Source organism: Phocoena phocoena, chromosome 2 (genome assembly GCF_963924675.1).
Source record: "Phocoena phocoena chromosome 2, mPhoPho1.1, whole genome shotgun sequence".
Classification (NCBI taxonomy): Eukaryota; Metazoa; Chordata; class Mammalia; order Artiodactyla; family Phocoenidae; genus Phocoena; species Phocoena phocoena.
The window spans coordinates 162,860,493-162,875,057 of record NC_089220.1 but is presented as its reverse complement, the minus strand read 5'-3'; the positions used below and the strand labels follow the sequence as shown (position 1 = coordinate 162,875,057).

The 14,565-nt window shown below is 38.0% G+C and overlaps 1 protein-coding gene across 2 annotated transcripts in view; it reads right to left on the bottom strand.

The window, feature by feature from the left end:
* PLXDC2 (plexin domain containing 2) overlaps window positions 1-14,565 on the bottom strand; it is a 405,580-nt gene that overhangs the window by 187,819 nt on the left and 203,196 nt on the right. For both annotated transcript variants that reach the window (XM_065900422.1, XM_065900433.1), the window contains one exon: window positions 825-894. In XM_065900422.1, coding sequence (XP_065756494.1) covers window positions 825-894 — 70 coding nt within the window. The remainder of the gene's footprint in view (window positions 1-824; window positions 895-14,565) is intronic.

Below are 14,565 nucleotides of genomic sequence, written 5' to 3'. Positions count from 1 at the left end.
TTGGGCCATCCACAGACTTTTCATCACATCTATGGATTTCTTTTAACTTGCTTCTTTACTTACTCTTCCATTTTTATGTTTTTCTCTCATTCTTCTACTTTCTCTATCACTCCATGTTAGGCAAGCAGCGATATTCTCTGGCATTTTGCTTATTTCTGCTAGTAGCAATCAAGGATTAAATTTTTCTCACTCCTGGGATATACTATAAAAAATGATAATTGCCTTTCTAGGCTATTGCTAATCTCTAAACTATCCTCCAAAGTTTGTGGAGAAAAATAAAATGAAGAGAATTCAAACTGAATTTCAGTGTTTATTTTTTAAACTCAAATGAGTTGTCAGTCAACTTAGGTGGCATAAAAAGGGGGAAAAAACCCCAACCAAATAACTAAAGTTAACATAATGTGGTTTTGAATGTGAATGTATATATTGATATATAAATAAATGTATATCGATCAACTATATAAATTAAAAGAAAATGAAAATACTTCCATAGCTTTCTTAAGCACCTTTTCTTTCTAAGCTCTGTTCGCTTTCATGCAGTGAAAGCATGGAAATCATTTTCCATATTATCAAAAATGAAATAAAACTTGGAAAGAAAGCAGAGATGAATCTAAGCTGAAAATTATAATAACTACATTTTTTTCTGCAGAAAAGTTTTCCCAATAGCTATATTCTTTCTTAGGTTTTATTTATACCCATGACTTTGTGATATAAGACAATGGTTTCCCCAATAAATGTCCCTTTTGAAATATGGAGTAAATTAAAAATAGTAACTGTAGTGAAACTGTAGATAATTTAGAGTGAATGGGTAGAAAACCACTTACCCCCAGTTGCCACAGTGATTTCACGTAGGAAATGGCCATAAAATGGAAAATCGAAGGACAGATTCACTCTCTGCAAGGAACAACAACCAGAAAAGAAAATCAATAATGTGCATAATAGTAAATGTAAAATGAAGAGTCTTCTACCTAAAAAAAATGATGCTTCTACTTTGCACCACTATTATTGTAGTTGACTATTAGAACCTGAATCTTGGATGGAAAGAAAGATTTTTTTCCCCTGGTAATTAAATGTTTAAAGTATGTGAAAAGAATAAAGTTTTGCTGTTGTGGTCTGTTGATCTGTTCTTCAGTTACAAAGGGAATCTAGAAGTTTCAACTCTGAATCAAGCTATTCTCTTTAACATCACCACTGCCTCTCAGTTGTCCACTACAAAGTAGGTCAGCCATCACAATAATCTTAGGGTTCTTTTTAGTTTGATTAATCTTCTCCAAAATAGTAGAGCATGTTATCTGTCAAATTTCACTGAATTTAAAAATATATATATTTATTTTACAAAATTATATATTCAGTTTATCTTCTGTACATCCCAGAACAAAAGGTAATTTTACAGAACAAGATATTTTGCACCTACAGATCTAGACCTGCAGATATTTTTATTTTTAAGATACGATAAACTCCCCAGATTCAGTATACAGATGACCCCTAAACAACAAGAGTTTGAACTGCGTTGGCCAGTTACACTTATGAGGCATTTTTTTCCCAATAAATATAGTATCTGTGTTTTCATTATACAGATCTTTAAATTATCAAAGTGTTGAGAAAACTCTGATTAGAGATCACAATATATGAAATCAAAAGAACTAGGGTTTGAGTCCTGATTCTATCCAGCCCTTGGGTGAGTCATTTGTCAATTTCCTTATTTTTGAGGCAGAGATACCAGTGTGTGGATTTTCAAATGTGCGGGGACTGGCAGCCCTAACCCCCAGTGTTGTTCAAGGGTCAACTGTTTTATGTCCACTTTTAAAAGCACAGAATCAAAGAATAAAAAATTCTGGTTACTAGAAAGCTACTTTTACTTTGTAGAGAGGAAAACTGGAGAGACTTAGAAAGTTCATAAATTTTGCCCCTCTTTTTTCTAAAAAGGGATCTGAAGCTTTGGATATATATATTTATAATATATCTTTATATATATCTTTGTATAGATAGATAGTAAGATAAAAATAAGACACAACAAAGCAAAACAAAGAAAAAGAAACCCTAGATTTTGTGTATGTTTGAAATGATATAAACCAGATATATTATTATTAGGCAAGAAACAAGAAAAACAGGGAGCTATAACAAAGGTGGTTAGCTAAAATAAAAGGATCCATAGGGAAATTAATTGGCTGATTTAGAGCCTAATAGCATGTACAAACCACCTATAGTAAAAGGTTATTATGTTAAAATTCAACAATTTCTATATCTCTCCCAATATACAAATTAAAAAAATAGAGAATTATATATAGCTAGATTAAATTTAGCTCTTTCCAATTGTACAAATGATTGCTTTTTTATATCCATCAGAGATTTCTAATGACTTACTTGGTATGATATTAATCATTCAAAATTTACAGTGACTTTCAATTAGGTTTTTTTTCTTTCCTTTTTAATGAAAGCTGCATCTTCAGAAAGGGTTTATCTTCATTTTTATTTTATGCTGACTAATGGGAACAACAAAATCTATTTTCACTGCACTAACTGAAATGAATGGTTACTAATAACCCTAACATAAAAGCTTCAGTGGCAAAATCATATATCGCAAAGAAAAGGTCAGACATAATTTTATAAAGGCACTTGCTGTAGTACACTGTTCTCCATCATTCTAATTTATTTCCACGCTCATGTGCAAATCGGTAAAATTTACAGCCCTTTGGCATTCTCACTTCCAGAATAAGAGTTTGGTTTAAACTTCTATCACTAACATATCAAAGATGAGCCAGAGGAATATGACAATTTCTCAGCCACAACAAATGTTTAAATATTTTAGAATAAAATTGAGATAAACAAATATATAAGTTAAAGACTGTTTTTGAGAAGTAAATAAGTTCTCAAGGAAAAATTGCTGATATATTATCCTGAAGCACAACATCAATGACTGAAATGTTTCCCTGTTTAAATGACCAGATACCTCAGTTATCACCATGGCCTGCTTCACACTAATAATGGCAATGACAATTTAGAAAGGTGTTACCTTCTCAATAGTTGTGAAATCTACCCATTTCTCTCCAGGTACTACTGACACCCTTCCCCAAGTATAGATCACTTTTTTTTTTTTTTTTTTTGCGGTACGCGGGCCTCTCACTGCTGTGGCCTCTCCCGTTGCGGAGCACAGGCTCCGGACGCGCAGGCCCAGCGTCCATGGCTCACGGGCCCAGCCGCTCCGCAGCACGTGGGATCCTCCCAGACCGGGGCACGAACCCAAGTACCCTGCATCGGCAGGCGGACCCCCAACCACTGCGCCACCAGGGAAGCCCAGAATAGATCACTCTTGTCGTAATAACTTGCTCACAGGTGTCTTGGCTCCATTTTCCCTGGAATTCATTCTCCATACTGCCTAGCATATCACCCCCCCACTTCAAATCATTCAATCTAGAATCCCATTGACCCTGGAATCATGCCAAAATAGTGAAAACGAGTTCTAAGACCCACCACTAACTGGTCTCTCCTACCTTAAGATTCTCCCTTCATATTTTCTGTTCAGGCCAGCCTTCTAGAATAACTTTTAGTTCCTTGAAACTGCCACCCTTAACCCTGGGCTCTGGTACTTCAACGTGATGTCTCTTCTGCCTGTAATGGTCTCTCAACCTTGGCTGGTCATGGCTCCCATGTTCTTTAAGCCTTGGCTTAGTTTGGTTGGTACTCCAAACCTGACATAAGGACTTGGAGCAGATAATTTGTTTGGAAGGTGATCCTAGGAAGCATTTGCTAAAGGAGGTGGGAAAAGTGAGACAAGGAAAAGAGAAAAACTAGTAACAGCTATTGGATGTGTTACCACTATAGCCAGGTCTCCCCTTGGAGACCCTCTGAGAAAGAGTGGGGGGGAAATCTGCCTCCGAATCATCTCATTGGAGGTTAGGAGGCTGGGCTGCTTATCCATCAGCTTCTATCTCCTGTCGATCCAAGGCGCTCCCGTGCACAGATGAACCTCCCCTTCCCCAGGATTACCCTCGCTTACCCTCAGGCAGAAAGAAGAGCCACAGCACTTGATTGCTAGTTGCTAGTATATTAGAAGCTGCTTCCCACAGCTTCAAGTGAACTCAGGGAGGCAGAAGGGATATGGGGCAAAGCATCAAGAGGCACCGCAAAGCGTCACATCCTCGGAGTCCTACCGTGACTTCTTAGCCCAAGTTAGACTTCCTGCTGTATCTCACCTAGCATTCTCTCTATATACATGCTCACGTGAAACAACCACATGGGGTTCAGATTTTAACTGCTTCAGAATGAAACTCAGCAGCAGGGTGGTTAAGAATGGCCCAAGTGGGAAACCAAAATTTAAACCCAGATTTGAAAGACAACAAAGGCAACGCTCTTAATTACTGAGCTATTGAAAATAAAGTGATAAGAAGTGTCACACTTAAAGGCAAATTTTTGAAAATTATCATCCCTCCTTAAAACACAAACAAACACAGACACACACACACCACACACACACTCAAACACACACACACAAACTACTGAAACATAAACAAAAATCATTAAGCACTAGAATTTCATGAAGGGCTTTAAGCTAATTTATTATATATTCAGTATAATTACCCTCTGGGTAATTGGATCATTATTTTATCTCACTATGGTATATAAAACAGGCATGGGCGGGGAGCTAAAGGAAAGTTTTATTTGTTCATTCATTCATTCATGCAGTCAGAAATCATTTATTCAACACCTTATATGTACCAGGCACTTAATCAGGGTCTGAGCATCATACAGTAAGTCCCACCCAGTTTCTTCCTTCAAGGAGTTCAGAAGATGGTGCAGGAGAGCAACATGGAAGGATAAACAAGTAGGACCAGGCAGGGTCAGAGTAAGGACCCAGAGAGAACACCTAACCCAGAGGAGATGGCACTGAAACTCTTTAAAAGGAATCACCGGAAGCTAGCCAGATGAGACCTGAAGGCATGGGAGTGGAAGGGGTTGTGAAAATATATGTAGAAAGTAAAACTGGAAGGATCGTGATTAATTGTACATAAAAGCTGGGAGCGGGGAAGAGCTGTCTAGAATGTAGGACAGGTTTCTAGCTGGGTGACTGGTGGACCATAATCCACCAACTGAATTGATGAATACAGGAAGAAGAGCTATTTTGGTTAGGTGTGAGAAGGCTTGCTGTGTCACTAATTAATTACATATCCTTTAACTATATAATTAAAAAAAAACCCCAAATTGTAAATGCCACAAAGGACCCTTCTGAAATCAAAAAGGCTAACAGAACCCTGGACATTGTCACAAAAAGCCACTGTAAACAAAAAAAGAAAAGTAATTTTGAAATTTAGTTGACTTCATTGATGTACGTGACAGAAATGAATGTTTTCCTATCTTGGATCTCATCCCATAAGAAATATCTAATGTAAAAGGAAGAAGCATTTCGGAAAATTGTCATGTGAAGACACAATAAATTAATTAACAGGGCGAAATATAAAATGAAAACTCAGAAGTGAAATTTTAACAAGCATGTGTGGCATAAATAAAATCAATTGAATTTGCTAATTCCTTACACTCTGCAGAAAGGAGGGGTATCATAATTTTGAGATGAGCATAGGAAGTATCACAGGGGGGAGAAGGAATTTATGAAGCATGCTTTGAAAAGTTTGCAGAAGCATATAGATAGGTTCTAGGTGGTCTGTTGCAAATTTATGGCAGGTACAGCCATGTATGACTGTGACTTTTAAAACCACACCACGCTCCCTCACAGCATGCCCCGTGGAACCACTGCTGGGAACAGACTATCAGAGGCAATTAGGGCCATACTCAGAGATCTCTAAGTGTGTCCCCACCTCTTACTGCCTCTTTTACATATTTTTCTTATGCCTATCACCATCTGGCTTCTGACTAATTATTATGATCTCTGCTAATTCTTTCTTAATAACACAAGAATTATAAACCTATGTAAACACTATTCCAGGTTTACTTGTTTGCCTATTTCTCAGTGGTATTACAAAAATAAATTAATTAGTCAATGCTTGTAAGACCTTGAAGACAGAAACTATTAGGTTAAGAATCCGGAGTGGGCACATTTATAATCCTAAAAGCCATTTAAAAGGTCATTAATAAAAACTGCCTTTTAAGACAGCTTCTTATTTACAGTAATAAGGTTATACTTTTCTGGTTCCCCCAGCCTTGATTTCATCTTTATAAAGTATAGTCTTGATGAAAGCAGCTTGTGGGAAAAAAATTAGTAGTAACTACTCTTTTAGGAACTGCTGATCTCTTGGGTTCATGACAGCAAAGGGTCCAGAGAATATGGGCAGTATCCATTTATTTAAGAATAAATTCATGGATTAATCATCAATTTCTATACATATATTTTAATATTCTATTTTGTTTGTTTGTTTGTTTTTGCGTTACGCGGGCCTCTCACTGTTGCGGAGCACAGGCTCCGGACGGGCAGGCTCAGCGGCCATGGCTCATGGGCCCAGCTGCTCCGCGGCATGTGGGATCTTCCCGGACCGGGGCATGAACCCGTGTCCCCTGCATCGACAGGCAGACTCTCAACCACTGCGCCACCAGGGAAGCCCTGACATTCTATTTTTAATCATTCAAATCATTTCATGTTTGCAGGGCACATGTTTCTATCTTGAAGCTGTCACGTAGGTGGGATGATGATGGTGATGATGACGATTGACAAAGTGAGATTTGTGTTATTTTTTCCAAAGACAATTTCAAAAGTTAGACGAAGTCAATTTATTTATGTCAAATATTAACTTTGAGAGGAAATGAAAATTTTAAGAAAAGATACTTTTTGTTTTATTTACATAGATATTTCTAGTGATACTGGCTTTCACCGAAATACCTGAATAAATTATCTTATTTCCAGTAATATAATATTTATATCCCTAATAAATAAAAATGATTGAATAATCCTTATTAGATAACTTTTTATATATAACTCTGAATAAATTTAATTTCTTAATTGGGATGTGACATATTCTTCCATAATGCACAAAACATTCGTGAACCTGAATAAGCTCCACATAAAATTCATTCACCTATAAATGCTTAGAACAGATTATTGCAGTCCTTTGTTAACCACAGACACAAATTTTAAAATCTTCTTTTAGTGGAAATAGATGGAACTTTATTTTTAAATTTTCAAAGATTCTTTTCTAATTTTTGAATGATCTAGCATGGTTTTAGAGTCAGACAGACTTGAAATTACATGCCAGCTTTGGTCCTTTGTAGCTGTGTGATTTCATAAATCATTTAACCTCTTTAAGGCACAGTTTGCTCATCTGTAGTCAATACATTTCTTCAAAGGGTTATTTTAAGGATCAAACGACCAAATGACACCTGGACCTTCATAAGCACTGAGTCGATATTATATTATGTACCTGAAGGCATCTAGCATAGCAGTAGTTCCTTAAAACTCATTTCCTAAATAAAAATAGCTCCCTGTTTGACTCCTAATAAGTAGATGGAAATGATCTGACATATGTTGTTTCTAATATCAATGCAGGCATATTCCTTTTCTAATAGAATCATATGACAATTAGACATTATGTTCCTCAGCAACGTTATGATGTTTTCAGCTTTGTTATATTGAAATAATCATAACTACTGTATTTACTGGTGTTAGGAAAATGAAATTAGCATTTAATATATCAGACATTATGCTAAGTATTTTGCCTGCATTTAGCAAGTATGAATGCTAAAATTAGGTGAATGTATGACAAGAAACAGGATGTTGATATGCACAAAGTATCTTCCCAAAAGATACTAGATAATTACCAAAGGAAAAATAGTAAGTTTACAGTGAAGAAGCAAAATCTGGCAGACATCACCTTAAGCAGGTGATCAAAGTTAACATCACCAGTCATATTGACATCACGTACCTCCTGGTGTGATGCATGATGAAGGACAAAATATCATTCCCCTAGCATTCTTGCCAAAAATAGATACCTGTGTTTAATCATGAAGAAGCAGTAGACAAAGCCCAAATCAGGATCATTGTACAAAACAGCTGGCAAAGACTCTTCAAAATGTCAAGTTCATGAAAGATAAAGAAAGATGGAGAACCTGTCATAGGCTGGAGGAGACGAGACTAGATTTGACAAATAAATGCAATGTAGGTCCTAGATTGGATTCTGGATAGGAAAAAAGATGGTTTGGGGACAATTCACAAAATGTGAATAAGGCCTGTAGATTCACTAAGAGTATCACACCAACATTAACTTCTTGGTATTGATGATTGTACCATGAGTATGTAAAGTGTTAATATTTGGGGAAGCACGGTGAAAGCTGTATGGGAACACTTTCAATAATTTTTCCAAGTTTATTTATAAGCCTGAAAGTATTCCAAAACAAAACTCTAGAAGGACAAGTAATAAGTTCAAACCACCGGTAGTAGTAGAGCCAGGACTTCAATCCAATATGCTTGACTCCAAAACTCCTGAGTCTTGACCACGATATCATTCTATCTCCCTTCTTTTACACTAGGTGATCCTTTTCCTACCTATTAACAGACTTTCTATAGCTGTGTTTTACCACCTGATACTCTTAACATTGTCAGTGACTCATATTTTTGTTCTCAGTAGACATAACTTAATTTTCTTTAAAGTTTAATAACAATGAAAATAGCTAGAAAGCTCCCAGGTGCCTGAGGCAAAAGCCACACACACAAAAATCTGAGGAAGGTACAGAGCAGTCTTCTCAGGTGAAATGCACCGAATCACAGGGACTAGTGCCATGCTGGGTGGAGCTGTAGTGAGCTGCTCGCCACTGAGGTCTGATGGCAACGCGGTGGGTCCCTTCTCACCAGATAATGGGTACAGCCTGAACTACTCTTTTTTGCACATTTGAGGATCAGATGCTTCCATTTCTTATCCTCCAAGGATAGATCTAAGGGCCTATTCTCTAAACTTACAGAACACTGATTTTTTTATTTTTTTACAATTGTCAATGGTAATGGCCTTTCATTGGTTATTCACCGATTTAACAAATATATTCACTTATAAAAGTAACATAAACCGAAAGATAGTAGAATGATAGAAATATGAGTGTATATATGTATATGTATGTAGATATAGATAGATTTAAATCAGTAAGTTTCCACAACAAGCAACTACTAAAGAGAGAAAATGTACTATGCAGAGGCATTTCCATGTGGTCGACAGAAGTGCAAGCTTCTTTTGTATACCCTAAAGTAAGATCCTGCTTCTAGGCCATAAAAGAGCAGAGTATATTCCAGAAATAAAATAACTGCAGGGCAGGATGACTTGAAACAGTTTCACCACATAGGATTTTTACAAAATGCAATTTTAAACAAACTCTCACCCTCCTGGGAGGAGTGAACAGGACAAGGGTCTTTAATCCAGTGACTTTAAACACCGGAAACCTAATTAAAATAGCACTCAACTGACCTGAAATTTTCCATTTAAGGAAGTAAAGGATAGAGGTACCTCCTAGCCCAGCACCTTTAAAGCAATGATTTGCAAAACCTCTTTGCAGCCCCAGTACACCTGAGGGCAATGACACTGGTTACTTCCTTGACCAGGGACTTGGACAGGGCAGGAAAAGTATTCCTATGAGTTCATCCTTGACAGTTTGAAAATGTCCTCCCTTGCCTCGGTTGATTATAATCTGTCCTCCCTTCTTTCCTGTCACTGGAAACTGACTGTTTTAAAGTTAAAATGCTCACATGACGATGGTTAGTATCGATCTTAACAGACATCAATAGAGCTGTAGTAGCCAGGGTTTCAACATTGTACAAATGTTAAATCATTCCATTCTGGTAACAACCTTAGAAAGTAGGTACCATTGTCATTCCCATTTTACAGCTGAGGAAAGTGATTAACAGACGGTAAACAACAGACTTCAAGTCACCCAGCTTATAGCTGGCAAAAGTGGGGACTCACATCCAGGCAGCCTGTTTCTAAGTCCACATGCTTAAACGCTATATCAAGGTGCCCCTCAACTGAAATTGAAACAGCAGGTAAGACACTGACCAGCTGAAACTGGTTTTGCTCCCTTCAATCAGGTTGTTGATTAATCAAACCTGGAGTTATTTTACAGAGGCAGCAGTGCGCACGTGCAAGACAGGAACCCAGGCCTCCAGGCTGATCCTGGAACTTAGACTCTTCAGTCTACAGAACTCAAGGAATAGAAATGCTTCCACTGGTGCCCTTTACGAAGTGAGAAGTCCTTCAATAAGGAAAATCCAGCTCCCAGCAGCACAAGTAGTCAATCAGCTTCCAAGTTTGAAATTCCCCTAACCCCTTAAATTTCGCCCCAAACTTGGATCTGAGACAGATTTAAGCCCTGCCTGCCTCCCAGCCATTCAACCTGCAACAAAACTGTTTCCTATCTCAAACAAAGGTGTCACAGTATTGGCTTCTATGCACCTCAGGCAGGGAGTCCTTGCTTGGTAACAATGTGTTAAGATTTGGAATTCAGTGCTGGCAGAGTTCCTGGGAAGGATGATTAAATCATTCAAAACTTGACTACAGGTTGAAATCAAAATTTAGGCCAGGTCCAATTTTAACTCTTCAACCTCCTCTGCTAACATCTCCTCTGTTATTATTTTTTTTTAACTTTTTACTTGGAAATAATTTCAAATTAAAGTTACAAGAATAATCCAAAGAGCCCCCTGCATCATTTATGCAGATTCACCAGCTGTTAACGTTCTGCCACAGTTGGCAATTTTTGGATTTTTCAAAAGCGAAGTAAATTGATGTCTCTGAACACAGCTTCCAAGAGCTGCTCCTTTATCCACCCTACCCATATCTACAGTTCGCTCTGCAGGGATCAGGGCTTGGGTGCCTAAACGCAGCCTATTTATCAGGAGCAAAACTTCCTTCGCATTTCTTCTCAGAGAGTGGCTGCATAACAAGAAATTCCTGGCAATTTATCATTAATTGAGAGTGGCTAAAAGTGTTCTACTTCTGGTCCCACTGGAGTGGAACAGAGCATCTTCAGTGAAAAAAGGATGAGACACCTACTTTCTGGGGCTGCACAGAAGTTCTGATGGGAAGGCAATTTATAAACAAACCATGTGAGACCTTGACTATTTTGCCTAGAGTAATCATCCACCACCTAAGTCACAGGCTGTAATTTAGTAAGAAGAAACAGACAAAAAAAAGATATTGAAAATAGGTATAAAATATATTTTTAAAAGATACTAAAATGCTAGCTTGTTCAGGAAATCTCAATTCCAAAATGTCTTAAGTCTTTCATCTTCTACAATTTAAGATTTTTCACAAGAATTATACCTACTTGCTTTTAGTTATATTTACTCTTAAGGAACATTATAGTCCATCTATATTTTGCTGATTTTTCTGTGCTACGAAGCATTTTCCTTGCAGAAGAGTCCTGTGAAAGCTTTATCATTTAATAACTTCAGGATGAGAATATGTTTTACACTCATGTTATCTAAAATTAACCCTTGTTAAGTCTTCATGGGGTCCTAGAGAGATCTCGGAAAGGATGATTAAAAACAGGTCTGAGAAGAGAATCTAGGATGAAAGACAGGAGTAAATGGATTTATTCATTCCACCTGAGATATGGCTGCCTGGCTTCAGGGTCCCTTTTTAGCAGCTGTTACAATTATAAAAGATTAATGTGAAACCTTCCAAGAGAGTTTCACAGAAACCTTAAGTATTCATCTCACTTGTGACTTTAAAAAGAGGAGTAGAGGACTTCCCTGGTGGTACAGTGGTTAAGAATCCGCCTGCCAATGCAGGGGACACGGGTTCGATATCTGGTCCAGGAAGATCCCACATGTCGCAGGGCAACTAAGCCCGTGCACCACGACTACTGAAGCCCCTGCGCTTAAAGCCCGTGCTCTGCAACAACAGAAGCCACGGCAATGAGAAGCCCGCGCGTACGGCAACGAAGAATAGCTGCTCACCACAACTAGGGAAAACCCGTGCACAGCAACAAAGACCCAATGCAGACAAAAAAAAAAAAAAAAAAAAAAAAAAAAAGAAGCCGAGTAGATATTTATCTATCTAGGATTTTTTTACAGCCATCATTGGTAACAGAGAATGTATGATTACTTCCTATGACTCTAACTTTATATAAAGAATGGTGCCTGTCCTCTACTAAAGACACAATATTGGAGAAATGAGATTAAATTGAACTGAAATATGATGAATTCAAGCATGATTTTTAAAAAGAAGGTATGTTCTTGCTTTGGAAAACTAAGGTTTGTAATCTGCATAAAAATTGAACACTGTACTTCACAAGGCCACTATCTTCAAGAATTTCCAAAGTCCCTTCCATGTCTAAAATATTAGATGGGAATGTTCAACCTGTGTCATTAATGCCATCGGTGGAAGAGGGACTACATCCTTACTTGTCCACTTGGAGGGAAGTGGACCAGCTTACATGCCTGGCATGCAGAGGAGCTCAGTTACTCTGAGGTCATATTGATGTTATGGAATGGAACAAAAGAAGGCCTTTCTTTTCCATAAAAGGCCCTCAAATAATACTTTCTTCAGGACAGATATTCTCAAAGTTGATAAATGATTTCAGTATGATAATAATAGTAAAATGAATTAATTAAACCAAAATTAAGGTAGGCACATGCAGACACAACTCATCCCAGTCTGTTATTAAACTAGAGGAAAATCCCGTATATGAAGACAAGTGAGGCCAGGTTGATGAACTGTGTATGTCTTACTTGAAATGAAACAACTCACAAGACAGAATGCAGCAAGTTTATTCAACCAGTCAAAAATAAAAATAAATAAAAGCAACTTATTGTTAGACACTGCAAACAGGACTCAGGCAAAAATATGTGGTCTAGATATAGCCTAATAGAGATAGCAAATTAAATTGCCTTTTGAGTTAATCGTTTAGAAAAATAAGCACTTATCAACAGATTTTCTGATGCGCGGAAAAAATGAAATGGTGCAATGTGAGAAAACAGTTGACTAAAGTCACCACAGGCATCCAGATATAGCTCTCCCAACACCAACATTACGGAAATGTAAGAGCAATGGAAATGCTAGTCGAAATGATGCTGTTTTCCTTGGAAAAAAGAAAATACCTCCAGAAAGCCTAATTTTTGTTTAATGAAGTTTTCTGTATCTATTTGAGTAGTCTGAGGATCCCCACAGACAACAGTCCAATTTTTAAATTTTAAAACAGTCCACCATCAAAAACTATACCAGTTTCATCAAAAACCTTACCTGCTCTATGACGGAGACATAGGAGAGCAGCACTTCATTTTGCTAGTGTTTCTTATACAAAGAATCAATCTTCTTACTAACATATAGAAAGTTAATTAAAAAAAAATTTTTTTTTAAAGTCAGGGTATGTTTATGTCCGGCAAAAAGCAGACTGGCAATTTCTTGGCAGAAAATTATATAGAGATATTATACAGATATATAGATATATATCTGTAGAAAGAGACTCTTAGAGATTACTTAGGAATTAACTTACTTGGGGGTTATTATTTTTTATTAGGACTCTCAAAAAACAATGCCTTACTACCTCATTGTTATTTTCAGCATCCTTTCATATCTCATTTTTATTCTTTTTCTTTATTTAAGATTTATTTATTTTTGGCTGCTTTGGGTCTTCGTTGCTGTGTGCGGGCTTTCTCTATTTGCGGTGAGCGGGGGCTACTCTTTTTTTTTTTTTAATAAATGTATGTATTTATTTATTTTTGGCTGTGTTGGTTCTTCGTTGCTGCACGCGGGCTTTCTCTGGTTGTGGTGAGCGGGGGCTACTCTTCGTTGTGGTGTGTGGCCCTCTCAATGCGGTGGCTTCTCTTGTTGCGGGCTCTAGGCGCACAGGCTTCAATAGTTGTGGCACGTGGGCTCAGTAGTTGTGGCTCGCGGGGTCTAGAGCACAGGCTCAGTAGTTGTGGCGCACGGGCTTAGTTGCTCCGTGGCATGTGGGATCTTCCCGGACCAGGGCTCAAACCCATGTCCCCTGCATTGGCAGGTGGATTCTTAACCACTGCGCCACCTGGGAAGCCCGGGGGCTACTCTTCGTTGTGCTGCGTGGGCTTCTCATTGAGGTGGCTTCTCTTGTTGCGGAGCATGGGCTCTAGGCGTGCGGGCTTCAGTAGTTGTGGTGCATGGGCTCAGTAGTTGTGGTGCGCAGGCTTAGTTGCTCCGCAGCATGTGGGATCTTCCCAGACCAGGGCTCAAACCCGTGTCCCTGCATTGGCAGGCGGACCAGGGAAGCCCCATTTTTATTCTTGAAGTAGCACCGGAAGGTTGTCAAGGCAGGCATTTTTCCCTTCGTTCCAGGTTATAAAATTGAGCTCCAAGAGGCCAGAATCTGAGAAAATGAGTTTTGGAGCCAAGGTCTCACAACTTCTATAACCCCAGACTCCTTCTACTGGGACAGAGGTACTTCTCCAGAAGTTGTGAATAAGAATTTCATAAACTGTGGTTTCAAAAGACAAAATAATTCTAATTTGTCTGGTTGTTGAATCAAACTGTGTGTCCAGCAATAAACTACAATATATGGATCTAACAGTACATAAGAAAATCTCAAAATTGTGGCATTTGAAGGTCCTCATAGAAGGAAAAATAAGTCTGGACTGGTTCCTAGGTTTCTAGTTAGAAACTTCTAGAT